At 40.1% G+C, this 12,947-nt stretch overlaps 1 protein-coding gene across 1 annotated transcript; it reads left to right on the top strand.

Moving 5' to 3' along the window:
• Positions 1-8,107: 8,107 nt before the first annotated feature.
• On the top strand, positions 8,108-9,739 carry LOC122216937 (tripartite motif-containing protein 60-like). Its single transcript, XM_042933899.1, has one exon. It carries the CDS (start codon positions 8,108-8,110, stop codon positions 9,527-9,529), a length of 1,422 nt encoding a protein of 473 aa, XP_042789833.1. The 3' UTR covers positions 9,530-9,739.
• Positions 9,740-12,947: the final 3,208 nt, after the last annotated feature.

Raw genomic sequence — 12,947 nt, 5'->3', positions numbered from 1 at the left:
TAAGCCTGAGTTGAGGTGGGAAATAATTCTACAGGGTGGGACTGACCCACCCACTCCCCCACTGAGATGCAAAATGATCCATTAAGGTGACTGTTTCTCTTTCCTTTCAAGGCTTACTACCTCCTGACCTAGGATTCTAGACTACGTGAACCAGGTCCACAGCAGAGCTCTCCATTCCCTTAGTGTCAGAGACTACACATAGGGGTGGTGGTGAAGCTTTTAAAGCCAACCTGTAGCCTTACTTTGATCCTCAAATTGCTCATAAAAATACAAATAGCAAGAATATGTAAAAGGTTGCCACTGGGAATCAAAAGAGCACTTAATGACAATAATGGCTTGATTACTGAAGGAGACGCCCTTATCTGTGTTCAAGGTCTCTTCCCCCCTCTCCCAAGCCACCCTGGGTCATTGAGCATGCGCAGGCCCTCGCCAACCCACTTCCGGAGGTACCGCCAATCACTGCAGGGGCTAAGGGTGCGCCTCTGGCGAAGAGCCAGACCTTGCAAGCTCTTTGGGGTTTCGGGCCTACGCTGCACCAGGCTCTGGGGCCACAGCGATCTCCGGCCAGGGAAGGGCTGAGCGGTGCCAGGTAAGCTGGGTGGGCTGTCGTGAGGCTCAGCTGAGCAGGGGCTCCCTCAGCATCTAGTGGGCGCCAGACCTTGGGGCCGCAGCGTGTGCAAGACTGGGTCTCCTCAGACCGTGGCGACGATCTCGTGAAAACTGCAGCTGCCTGGTCTCAGACCTGTAGCATCAGAATAGGAGTGGTGGGCCTGCTTTCATTAAGTTTTAAGAGATTTTGGTGTGAATGAGAATTGAGGAGTTGCTGGGTTATCTCCAAAGAGCTGCTGTCTGCGTTTGGTGGAAGAGAGGACGGAGGAGAGGTGGCAAGTTAAGTGAATGGAGCGGTAGCCATCGTTTGAGAACCCACTACTTTCCATTGCCCACACCTTCTGGTCAATTGAAACATCCATTAACCTTCACAAAGATCTTACAGTTAAGAACTATCATTACAACTTTGCAGATGAGCCAGCTTAGGCTCAGGCATGTCAAGAATCATTCAGTGTGAGGGCACCAGGTGGCTCAATCCGTTGAGCATCTGACTGGCTCCGGTCATGATCTCGGGGTTGGGGAATTTGAGCCCCACATTTGGCTCACTGCTGGAAGCCTGTCAGCACAGAGCCTGCCTCAGATCCTCTTTCTCCCTCTGTCTGCCCCTCCCCCATTTGTGCTTTCCCAATAAATAAATATTAAAAAAAAAAAGAATCATTAAGTATGACAGCAGTTGAAACTGAGAGCTAGGCGTCTACCACAGGTTCCATTTATTCATTACTTTTTGAGCACCCATTATATGCCCAAGGACTTGAATAAGCTGGAGATACATTCCCACCAAGAAGCTTACAGTCTGGCAGAGGAGTTGGACCCTCACTTAAGGAATTACAAAAATAACTGTAAAATCAAATCACAACTATGAGGTATGATTCGATGGGGAGCTAGGTGAAGAGGCTAGGACCGGATCTTGATGGGTCTTTGAAGCTTTAAATTTTCCTTAAAGCAGTGGTTCACAAACTATGGTCCCTAGACCAGCAATATCATCTGGGAACTTAGAAATACAACACACCCACTGAATCACCAACTGGGAATTTGGCCCAGTATTTTTACCAAGATGTATAGGTGTTCATGATGCGTTCTAAGGTTTGAGAGCTACTTTCTTCTTCTTCTTTTTTTTTTTTTAAATGTTTTATTTATTTTTGAGACAGAGAGAGACAGAGCGTGAGCAGGGGAGGGTCAGAGAGAGAGCGAGACACAGAATTCGAAGCAGGCTCCAGGCTCTGAGCAGTCAGCACAGAGCCCGAAGCGGGGCTGGAGCCTACAGACCGTGAGATCGTGACTTGAGCAGAAGTCGCTGGGACGCCTAACCGACTGAGCCACCCAGGCGCCCCAGAGCTACTTTCTTAAAGTAATAAAGGACTAATGGAATGGTAAGTGGTAAATAAAAGGATTATATTTGTGTTTGAAAAGATCAATGTAGCTACAGAATTAAAGGAATTGATAGGAGGCACCGTTATGTTTTGGAGTAGAAAAGGGGTTCATACTATAATGGGGGGAGAGAAATGGGTAGTTGACCTAGAGTGGTAGCAGTGCCTACAAAGCTGCTTCTGTTAACTTTACAGTCTGTTAGTGGCTTTATTCTGAAAAGTAGGGAAGACTGATCTGTGTGTGCACTTGGAAAAGTGGGGCACAATGATACTTGGAGTGAATACCTATTATGTTCCTTGCACTGTACTGAGTTTTTTTTTTTTTTTAATGCTTATTTATTTTTTAAAGAGAGAGAGAGAGAAACAGAGCGTGAGTGGGGGGTGGGGGTCAGAGAGAGGAGACACGAATTGGAAGCAGGCTTCAGGCTTTGAGGTGTCAGCACAGAGCCTGACACGGGGCTCGAACCCACAAACCATGAGATCATGACCTGAGCCGAAGTCGGATGCTTAACCAACTGAGCCACCCAGGCGTCCCCTGAGTCCTTTTCTTGTACATACTTTCTTAAAAGTATTCTATTTTTTTTCTTGATTTTAGTTTGTCCATTATGCTTTGCAATTTACTGTTACATTGGGCAAGATTCTTAAAACTTTCTTTAGGCCCTCAGTTTTCTAATCTGTGATCATTCTGTGCAGTCTTACCCCCAAAGCTATGCTCTCATCTTTCTTGGCTTACTCAGAAGTACCATTTTGAAAGTATTAAGTGACCACTGGAAGTCACTAAAGCCTTAGTAGCTATAATAACACCTAGAGTCAGCAGGTAGGCAGAGTGGCTTGGAAGAGACTGTATGTTTTATTTTATGTAGTTCTGTGTTGTTGGAATTTATTACAAATTCACTGTATTTTAACAAAATTAAAGATGTATTTGAAAATTCTGAAACTCCTTCCCTGCACCTTCAAAATTAATGTAAGAAAATGTCCTACATCACGTTATTACTGTGAGCCTGGTAGAAGTTAATGCCTTTACCAGTCACAGGGGACTTAGCAACCATACAAGACATAGCAACTTTTAGGTTAAATATCAGTACTTTTTATATGTAAGTGCATACACACACAAAACACACACACACACACATACATAGCTCAGCGATACTGTGGGATTGGTTCCAGACCACTGCAGTAAAGTAAGTCAAATGAATTTTGTTTCTCAGTGCATACAAAAAGTTATGTTTGCACTCTACTGTGGTCTATTAAGTGTGCAATAGCCTTTGTCTAAAAAGAAAAAATCAATGTACATACTTTAATTAAAAAATAATTTAATGCTAAAGATGCTAAGCATCATCTGAGTTTTCACTGAGTTGTTATCTTTTTTGCTGATGGAGGATCTTGCTTCTATTGATGGCTGCTGACCGATCAGGGTGGTGGTTGCCGAAGGTTGGGGTGGCTGTGGCAGTTTCTTAAAATGAGATGATGAAGATCGCCACTTCAATTGACTCTTCCTTTCGTGAATAATTTCTCTATTGCAGACGATGCCGTTTGATAGCATTTTAGCCACAGTAGAACCTCTTTCAAAATTGGGAGTCTATTCTCTCAAATCTTGCTGTTCCTTTATCATGTAATATTCTCAATATGTAATATTCTCAATCCTTGTTATGTAATATTGTCAATCCTTGTTATCATGTCAACAAACGTCACAACACCCTTTTAAAAAAAAATTTTTTTTTTGTAATGTTTATTTATTTTTGAGAGAGAGAGACAGCAGGAGCAGGGAAGGGGCAGAGAGAGGGAGACACAGAATCCGAAGCAGACTCCAGGCTCTGAGCTGTCCACACAGAGCCCAACACCAGGTTCCACTCACGAACTTTGAGGTCATGACCTGAGCCACTTAACCAACTAAGCAACCCAGGTGCCCCTAAACATCACAACATCTTTACCAGGAGGACATTCCATCTCAAGAAACCACTCTTGTCCTCATCCATAAGCAGCAATGAACTCTTCATCTGTTCAAGTTTGATTATGAGAGTGCAGCATTTCCGTCCCATCTTCAGGATCCACTTCTGACTCTAGTTCTTTTGCTATTCTCACCACACCTGCAGTTATTTCCGTCACTGAAGCCTTAAACCTACATGTGTTAAATGGCAGGCACTGTGATATGTGCCTTAATTTTGTTTTCTTGGTTAATAATTGTGATATGAGATAGTATTATCCTCACTTTATGAAAAGAAAACTGAAGCTCAGAAAAATTAACTTGACCAAGGACAGGTAACTAGTTAAGTGGCACTGTTGGATGAAAACACAGTTCTGTCAGGTGTTGCTACCTCTCAATTTGTGTTATATGTTTTTCTGTTACAGTGCTGGAATCAATAAACTCCTCTTTTCCCCTTAAAAAATTTTGGAATAGGGGCGCCTGAGTGGCTCAGTCGGTTAAGCGTCTGACTGCGGCTCAGGTCATGATCTCACGGTTCATGGGTTTGAGCCCACATCGGGCTCTGTGCTGACAGCTCAGAGCCTGGAGTCTGCTTCAGATTCTGTGTCTCCCTCTCTGTCCCTCCCCCTGCTCACACTCTGTCTTTCTCTCAAAAATAAATAAATGTTAAAAAAATTTTTTTTCAAGAATTTGGAATACGTTATCAAATTTGGAAAAAATGCGACTATATCAAATATGAAAAATATAAGGTGTAGAGGGATGCGTAGGATGCCACGGGAGTATGAAGAAGGGACAGTACAGCTTAGTCATTGAGTCTCATGCCAATTAATGCAATGTTGTATGAGTGTACTCAATTACTATAGACTCATCTTTTACAGCTCTAATTCAGGATAATAGCTCCTGATTTATAGAGTTGCTTGGAGAGCTTAATTGCACCAGTGACTACATGAAAGATCCTTAGCTTAGTGCCTGACACATAATAAATTATCCTAGAGAACATTTATCTTGGCCTGAGTCTCCCAGAGGAGCAGAACTTAGTCCCGAGGAAAGAAAGGAGGAAAAGGTGATCTAAGCAGTGAGTAGGTTGTGCAGGAAGGAGGACATAACATCTGTGTTTTAAAAAAATAAAGGCCAACTGCTTTAAGGGACCACAGCCAGGTGAAGATCAAGATAATGTATCAAGGGTTCAGAATGGTAAGCTAAGGGTGGAGTACTTTCTCCTGACTTCTGGAGAGTTACTGACAGGTTTAACTGAGAGGAACAACTTGAATCGGTTTAAAAAGTGAAGGTATGAGAGATAAGTTAAATTATATCAAGAAGCAGTAGGGGCACCTAGGTGGCTCAGTTGGTTAAGCGTCCAACTTTGGCCCAGGTTATGATCTCGCAGTTAGTTAGGGCCCCGCATTGGGCTCTGTGCTAACAACTCAGCTTGGAGCCTGCTTCAAATTCTGTGTCTCCCTCTCCCTCTGCCCCTCCCCTACTCATTCTCTCTCTCTCTCTCATAAGTAAATAAACTTTAAAAAAAATAATAAAAGCAGTAGGCAAAATGTAGAACTTGGGATAGTCCACAGGACTAAAGGTAGAGACAGAAGACAGTATTCTAGATTCAGCGATATTTAAGAGTACTAATAAGCAAGTGTAATGTGTGGTCAGTGTTTGGATCCAGATTCAAATCTAAAATAGAAAGCTGGGGCACCTGGCTAGCTCAGTTGGTGGAGCATGCAACTCTTAATCTCCAGGTTGTAGGTTTGACCTCCACACTGGGTGTGGAGATTACTTAAAAAAATAAAATCTTTAAAAAAAAAAAAAAGAAATAGAAAGCTTATTTGCCAAGAACAATGGGCATGGTGGCTGCCATTTATGTGATATTCTTATTTAAAAAAAGGTTGAGGGGCGCCTGGGTGGCTCAGTCGGGTAAGCGTCCGACTTTAGCTCAGGTCATGATCTCGAGGTTCCAGAGTTCAAACCCTGTGTCAGGCTCTGTGCTGACAGCTCAGAGCCTGGAGCCTGCTTCGGATCCTGTTTCTCCCTCTCTCTCTCTGCCCCTTTCCCACTTGAGCTCTGTCTTTCTCTCAAAAATAAATAAAAATATTTAAAAAAAATAAAAATAAAAAAAGTTGTAATCCTCATCTTTCAGGTCAAAGAAAGGGATTCTTCAAAAAAGTTGCATGGGTTTTCCTAAAGTTACACACTAAGTAGCTGAACCAGGATTCAAACCGAATGGCCTTTTAATGTTAGTCCTTACATTATGAAACATTCCCTCCCATAGCATGTGGCTGTGATGGGTTTTGCTTGTGCAGGCCCAAGACGCTGCGTCAATCCTTGACATTGGGAATAATTTAGAAATGGAGGCTCTCTAGAATTACTGCATTTTTCCTATTTTGCTTATAGGAAGAGTAAGTCTGTGTAGTAAAAGAAGTTGCTAGGTGACCATGACAAAGCTAATTTCAAATGTCAAAACCCTGCCCATAATTACTGTTCTTACTGTCTTTGGGTCATGAGGGAGAGAGAGGAAGAGCAAAAGTTGAGAAAGTGTTTGTTAGTGGGAGAAAGAGAGAATATTGTATTGATGGTAAAATGGCTTACAAACTTGGGGGAGTTTTATTAGTTTAAAATTGGGTGTGGTGGGTACCTTAAAAACCAGCCCGGAAATTTTCTCCCTAACTTTTTTATTTTGATGATTTCAAACCTATAGAAAACTTGAAAGGATGTGCAATATACATAGGTAAACCTTTTGCCTGGATGCACTAGTTTTTAACCTTTTGCTACACATTTAAAATTATTGGACCTTCTGGGGCGCCTGGGTGGCTCAGTCGGTTAAGCGTCCGACTTCGGCTCAGGTCATGACCTCGCGGTATGTGAGTTCGAGCCCCACGTCGGGCTCTGTGCTGACTGCTCAGAGCCGGGAGCCTGTTTCAGATTCTGTGTCTCCCTCTCTCTCTGACCTTCCCCCGTTCATGCTCTGTCTCTCTCTGTCTCAAAAATAAATAAATATTAAAAATAAATAAATAAATAAATAAATAAATAAAAATAAAATTATTGAACCTTCTGAAAGTGCGTTGCAGCCATCAAGATGGCCTCCTCCACCATGTGTCAATATATATTGCCTAAGGACAAGGACATTTGTCTTCTCACCTATGATAAATTAATATGATAAGCACAATACTGATAGAATATGATATGTAGTCCATATTGAAAGTTTCCCATTTGTCCCAAAAGGGTTCTTTTGGTTGTTTATCTTTTATTTATTTTTTTGAGTTTATTTATTTATTTTGAGAGATGGGGAGAGAGAATTCCAAGCAAGCCACACACTGTCAGCATGGAGCACAACGTGGGTCTCTAACCCAGGAACCCTGAGATCATGACCCAAGCCAAAGTCAAGAGTTGGATGCTTAACAGACTGAGCTACCCAGGCGCCCCTAGTTGTTTTATCTTTAATTTTGTGATCCCAGATTCAGTCAGGAATTGCATGTTGTAGTTGGCTGTCGTATTTGTTTAGTCTTAAATCTGAAACTTCTTTTGTGTTTGTTTTTCATGGCATTTACATTTTGAATAACACATACCGATTGTCTTGTAGAATGTTCTGCGATTTAAGTTAGAGTACTTGTTTTTCATGATTGGATTGAGATGGAGTATTTTTTGGAAGGATATTTTTTATAGGTTTTATTGTTGTTTTTGAAATGTAGGAGATAAATGAATCTATAACTACGGATTCCTGTTTTTTCCCAAACCTCCACCTAGTAATTCCAGTCAGAGCTGGAATTACTAACAGATGTTAAAATTTTAGCATTTATTAATGAGTCTTAGTGAATGTTTTCATACATTGGTGATTGTGGTTTCATATTTTTAACTTAATGTCTTTTCTCACCCATAGGAAAGATTCCTAGGCTTGGACCTAAAGCTGCTTTCTTGAACAGGAAAGTCATTAAGCCTGTCTTTACATCATTGAGTGGGAAGAACAGCAGCCCATCTAATACATTCTAGTATGCAATAGACTGCAGCCTGTTGGGTACTCTTGGCAATAGACTCTAAAGCTAAAGGGAGGGGGATAAACACATTTATACAGGAGATCATCAACACGCCAATCCAGTGAAACTGAAAGCTGGTTAGTTTTCAAGGTCTGTGGGAGGATATCCACTGCTCACTGGGTCCTGAGTGCTTTACTAAAGGACTTATAACCTTACCCACCACCTTTGTTCACAGCTCAATGGAGTTTGTGACAGCCCTAGAAGACCTCCAAACAGGGGCTAGCTGCCCCATCTGTCTGGACTACTTGAAAGACCCAGTGACCATCAACTGTGGGCATAACTTCTGTCTCTCTTGCATCAGTATCTCCTGGAAGGATCTAAATGATACTTTCCCCTGTCCCTTTTGCCGTCATTGCTTTCCAGAAAGGAAGTTCACAAACAATCCCCAGCTGGGCAATTTGATTGAAATTGCTAAGCTACTACAGGTAAGAAGAAGCAAAAGGAAGAGGAAAGAAGAGAAGCTTATATGTGAAAAGCATAATCAGGTTTTGACCTTTTTCTGTCAGAAGGACCTAGAAGTTTTATGTCCACAGTGTAGTTTCTCCACTGATCACCGGAATCACTACATTTGGCCCATAGAGAAGGCTGCTCCTCATCATAGGAAAAGATTAGAGAATTGCATTGAACCATGGAAGGAGAGAATTGAACAAGTGGAAAAGGTGATAATGATGCAAACCAGAAAATCATTGGAACTGAAGAAGAAGGTAGAATATAGGAGGGAAGAAATAAAGTCTGAATTTGAGCAACTTTTGTTGTTTCTCAAAAATGAGCAAGAGGCTGTTCTTCGGCAATTACAAGATGACGAAGTGGACATTTTAACAAAACTAAATGAAAACCTGACAACATTTTCAAATCATCTTTCCACGTTAAAATATCTACTAAAGGAGATTGAGGGCAAATACATGAAGTCAGGGCTGGAATTTCTAACAGATGTTAAAAGTATCTACCATAGATATAAAACCTTAAAGTCCCCTGAACCTTTTTCATTCCAATTAAAGGAATATGGTTACCATCTTCCTCCACAATATTCTGGCCTAAACAAAATTATCAAGCGATTTCAAGTAGATCTAATTCTAGATCCTGAAACAGCACATCGTAGGCTTATTATCTCGGAAGATAGAAAAACTGTGCAATATGGAAATAAGATGCATAGCTTACCTCATAACCCAAGGAGGTTTTATCTCTGCCCGGCTGTTCTGGGTTCTGGGGGCTACAATTCTGGCAGGCAGTATTGGGAGGTGGATGTGAAAGATAAGCCTGAATGGATTGTTGGTGTCTGCAGAGACTCTCTTCCCAGAAGGAGAAAGAATCAGAATCAACCAATTTTAGTGCAGGATGGATTATGGGGTATTGGGCGATGTAGTCAGAGTAATTATATTGCGTTGGGTCCTAAAAAAATTAATCTGCTGCCAAAAGTAATACCCAGAAAGATTGGCATTTTTTTAGACTGTGAATTGTGTGAGATTTCTTTTTACAACTTGAGTGATAGATCTCTTCTCTATATTTTTAACTATTATTTTACAGAAACACTCTGGCCTTATTTCTACACTGGAACAGACTCAAAACCTCTTAAAATCTGTACAGTAACAGATTCTGAATGATGAACTATTGTAAAATTCTTAATTGTTTTTTTTTCTATTGAGGCAGTGCACAGAACTAAGCCAATTAATCTAGTCTCAACAATTCTGTTGTTTTTTGTTGTTGGTTTTTTCTTTGCTTTGTTTTGTTGCAGTTTTAGTTTTTCCTTTAAACAACCAGAATGGTTTTTATCTCTGTTTCAGCAGCTTCTAGAAAATATAGTTATAGGGGCACCTGGCTGGCTCAGTGTGTAGAACATGGCAACTCTTGATCCCAGGATCAAGTCTGAGCCCCACGTTAGGGGTAGAGTTTACTTTTTTTAAATACGGTTATGGGACACCTGGGTGGCTCATTCAATTGGGCATCTGACTCTTGATTTTGGCTCAGGTCATGATTTCGCAGTTTGTGGAATCGAACCCCACATTGGGCTCTGAGCCGACAGCATGGAGCCTGCTTGGCTGCTTGGGATTCTCTCTCTCTCTCTCTCTCTCTCTCTCTCTCTCTCTCTCTCTCTGTCTCGATAAACAAACAGGGAAAAGTCTGGTTATGCCTACTTTACAGATAAATTGTGGGATCAAATTGGAGAATGGTTTGGAAATTCTAATAAAATACCTATAAAATATGTTACTTTAGAAGTCTAGTAATTGTCATTAAAAGTCCAATAAATTTTTTCGTGTTGCCTACATGTTTTGCCATAAAAAAATACATAAGCCTTTATGAAAAGCATCCATTACCATGCCAGGACCATGTGCTCTATAAAGGTAGCCACTTTGAACTTTCATCTGTTTACCTCAGTATTTCTTTGTAACATGTTTTGTTGTGTGTGTGTGTGTGTGTTAGTCTTGACTTAGTACTATGGAAAATGAGGTGATGCCCCCACCATATACATATCTCATATACCTCATATACTTATTAAATTACATATACACACAATAAATCATTTCCCTCTTTCCATTTGGACAATGTACCCTGTAGCTCTGTTCAACTACCATCCTTTACTTCATTTTGGAAACTGACCTCTTTTCTCAGAATCCCTTTTATTTAGTTCTATGTTTTCTTTCTTAGGCTTTTTCTAGTCTGGAGATTACACCTTTAAGTAGATAATATATGTAAAATTTGGAGCTTGTATCAACAACAACAAAAAATACTGCTGAGCCTTTGGATTTGTCTTGAATCTAGATCAAGTTGGATAAAATTCACATCTTCACAATATTGAGGCTTCTAATCCATGAACTAATTTATTTGGCTCTTTTACTTCTCTCTGCAACGTTTGTAGTTTTAAGCATATATGACTTAAAAAAAATTGTTTTTTTTTTACATTTATTAATTGTTGAGAGATGGAGAAAGACAGAGCACTAGTCGGGGAGGGATAGAGAGAGGGAGACACAGAATCCCAAAGCAGGCTCCAGACTCTGAATGGTCAGCACAGAGCCTGATGCGGGGCTCAAACTCAAACCGTGAGATCCTGACCAGAGCTGAAGTCAGACGCTTAACCGACTGAGCCACCCAGGCGCCCCATACCGTATATGACTTTTAACATCTTTTTGTCAGATTTATCCCTAAATAGAGTCCATTGGGTTTTCTACAAAGATGATTTTGTCATCTTCAAAGAAACATTTTTATTTCTTCCTTGACAGTCTAGGTCCTTTTCCTTTTTCTTGCCTGATTGCACTGAGTAAGACCTCAAGCAGAATGGTAATTCGTAACATTTCGTGATTGGTATTACCCATCATTTTACTGCTCATATTTCCTCACTTGTTTTTTATACTTTTTTTAAAACCTAACTTCGATACTTCCTAGTATTTACATAAAATAATTTCAATTCAGTATTAAATAGTAAAAATACTGTCAATTCAGTATTATCTAATCATTTACCCACTGGTAGATGTTTACTTAGGTCATATCTTTTGAAATAATTTAGTTTATGTAGATACTTTTAACAAAATAGAGGATACACCATAATGGAAACTAAAACACTCATGTATCCATGACCCAATTTAATACAACATTAGCATCACCTATGAGGTTCCCCCTGTGCCCCTTCTCAACCCCAGCCTCTTCACTTCCTGGTCCTATCTAGTTCCCTCCACTATTCTTAGTTTGATATTCCATTGTTTTCTGGACTTTTTCCTGTGTATGTATCTCTAAACAAAATGTTTAGTTCCACATGTTTTTTCAATTAACATAGTTAATTATAACAGTTAACATACAGTGTTAGGTTTCAGGTGATTCAGTAATTCCATACATTACTCAGTGCTCATCATGATAGGTGTATTCTTTAGTCTTTAGTTCCAAATGTTTTTGAATTTTTCATAAAGTTGATGCATCATGTTGAATTTCTTTAAAAAAATTTTTTTTCTTAACGTTTATTACTCAGAGACAGAGCATGAGCACGGGAGGGGCAGAGAGAGAGGGAGACACAGAATCCAAAGCAAGCCCCAGGCTCTGAGCTGTCAGCACAGAGCCTGACGCGGGGCTCGAACACATAAACCGTGAGATCATGACCTGAGCTGAAATTGGACGCTTAACTGACTGAGCCACCCAGGCCCCCTGATCATGTTGAATTTTTTTCATTCAACATTATGTTCTTGAGATTCACATTTTTTGCTTAAAGTTGAACTTCATTCTACTTCTGACGGACATTCAGTTTGAAACTTTCACAAACAGCTGCTATGGAAAATAATTTGACATTATCCAATAAAGATGAAGGTTTAGCAAGTCCCTCCCCGGAGAAACCAGATGCATAATTTCCAAAGTGCTGTGCCGATTTATACTCACACTACAGTGTATAAATGTTTTCATTGCTCTGCTTCAACAGTACTACATTTATTTATTTTCGCTAATTGTAAATGTTAAATATTTCCAGTTTTAATTCCCATGATCTCTAATAATAGACCATATTTTTATAGTTTAATAATCGCTTCTGTTTATCCTATAAAATACCTGGTTACCCCTCCACTCCCATTTTTCTATTAGTCTGTCTCATTGATTTATAAGAGTTCTTTATATTTTCTGGGTTTTAGTCCTGTAGCATTTATGTTCACTGTATGTTCTTCAAAGTTTATCTCACTCTTACTGTGGTGTCTTGAACAGAAGGTAAGTTTGATATATTTGATTTTATCATTCTTTCCTTTTGAGGTTTGGATTCTTTAAGAAATCCTCTATTCCAGGAGGCAAACCAGAAGAGGCTCTTAAGTACAAACTTGCTGGAAGCATTGGGGGGATGGACTAAATGAGTGATGGGCATTAAGGAGGGTCCTTGGTGGGATGAGCACTGGGTGTCCTATGTAAGAGAGGAATCACTGGGTTCTACTCCTGAAGCCAACACTACACTGTATCTTAACTAACTTGAATATAAATAAATTTAAAAAATGTTTCTACTCCAGAAACATTAAAATATTCTATGTGTGCTTTTAATGATCTACTTAGAAGCTGATTCTG

Source organism: Panthera leo, chromosome B1 (genome assembly GCF_018350215.1).
Source record: "Panthera leo isolate Ple1 chromosome B1, P.leo_Ple1_pat1.1, whole genome shotgun sequence".
In the NCBI taxonomy this organism is placed as follows: domain Eukaryota; kingdom Metazoa; phylum Chordata; class Mammalia; order Carnivora; family Felidae; genus Panthera; species Panthera leo.
Note: the sequence above shows the minus strand (reverse complement) of the source record. Positions and strands in the feature narration are given on the sequence as shown.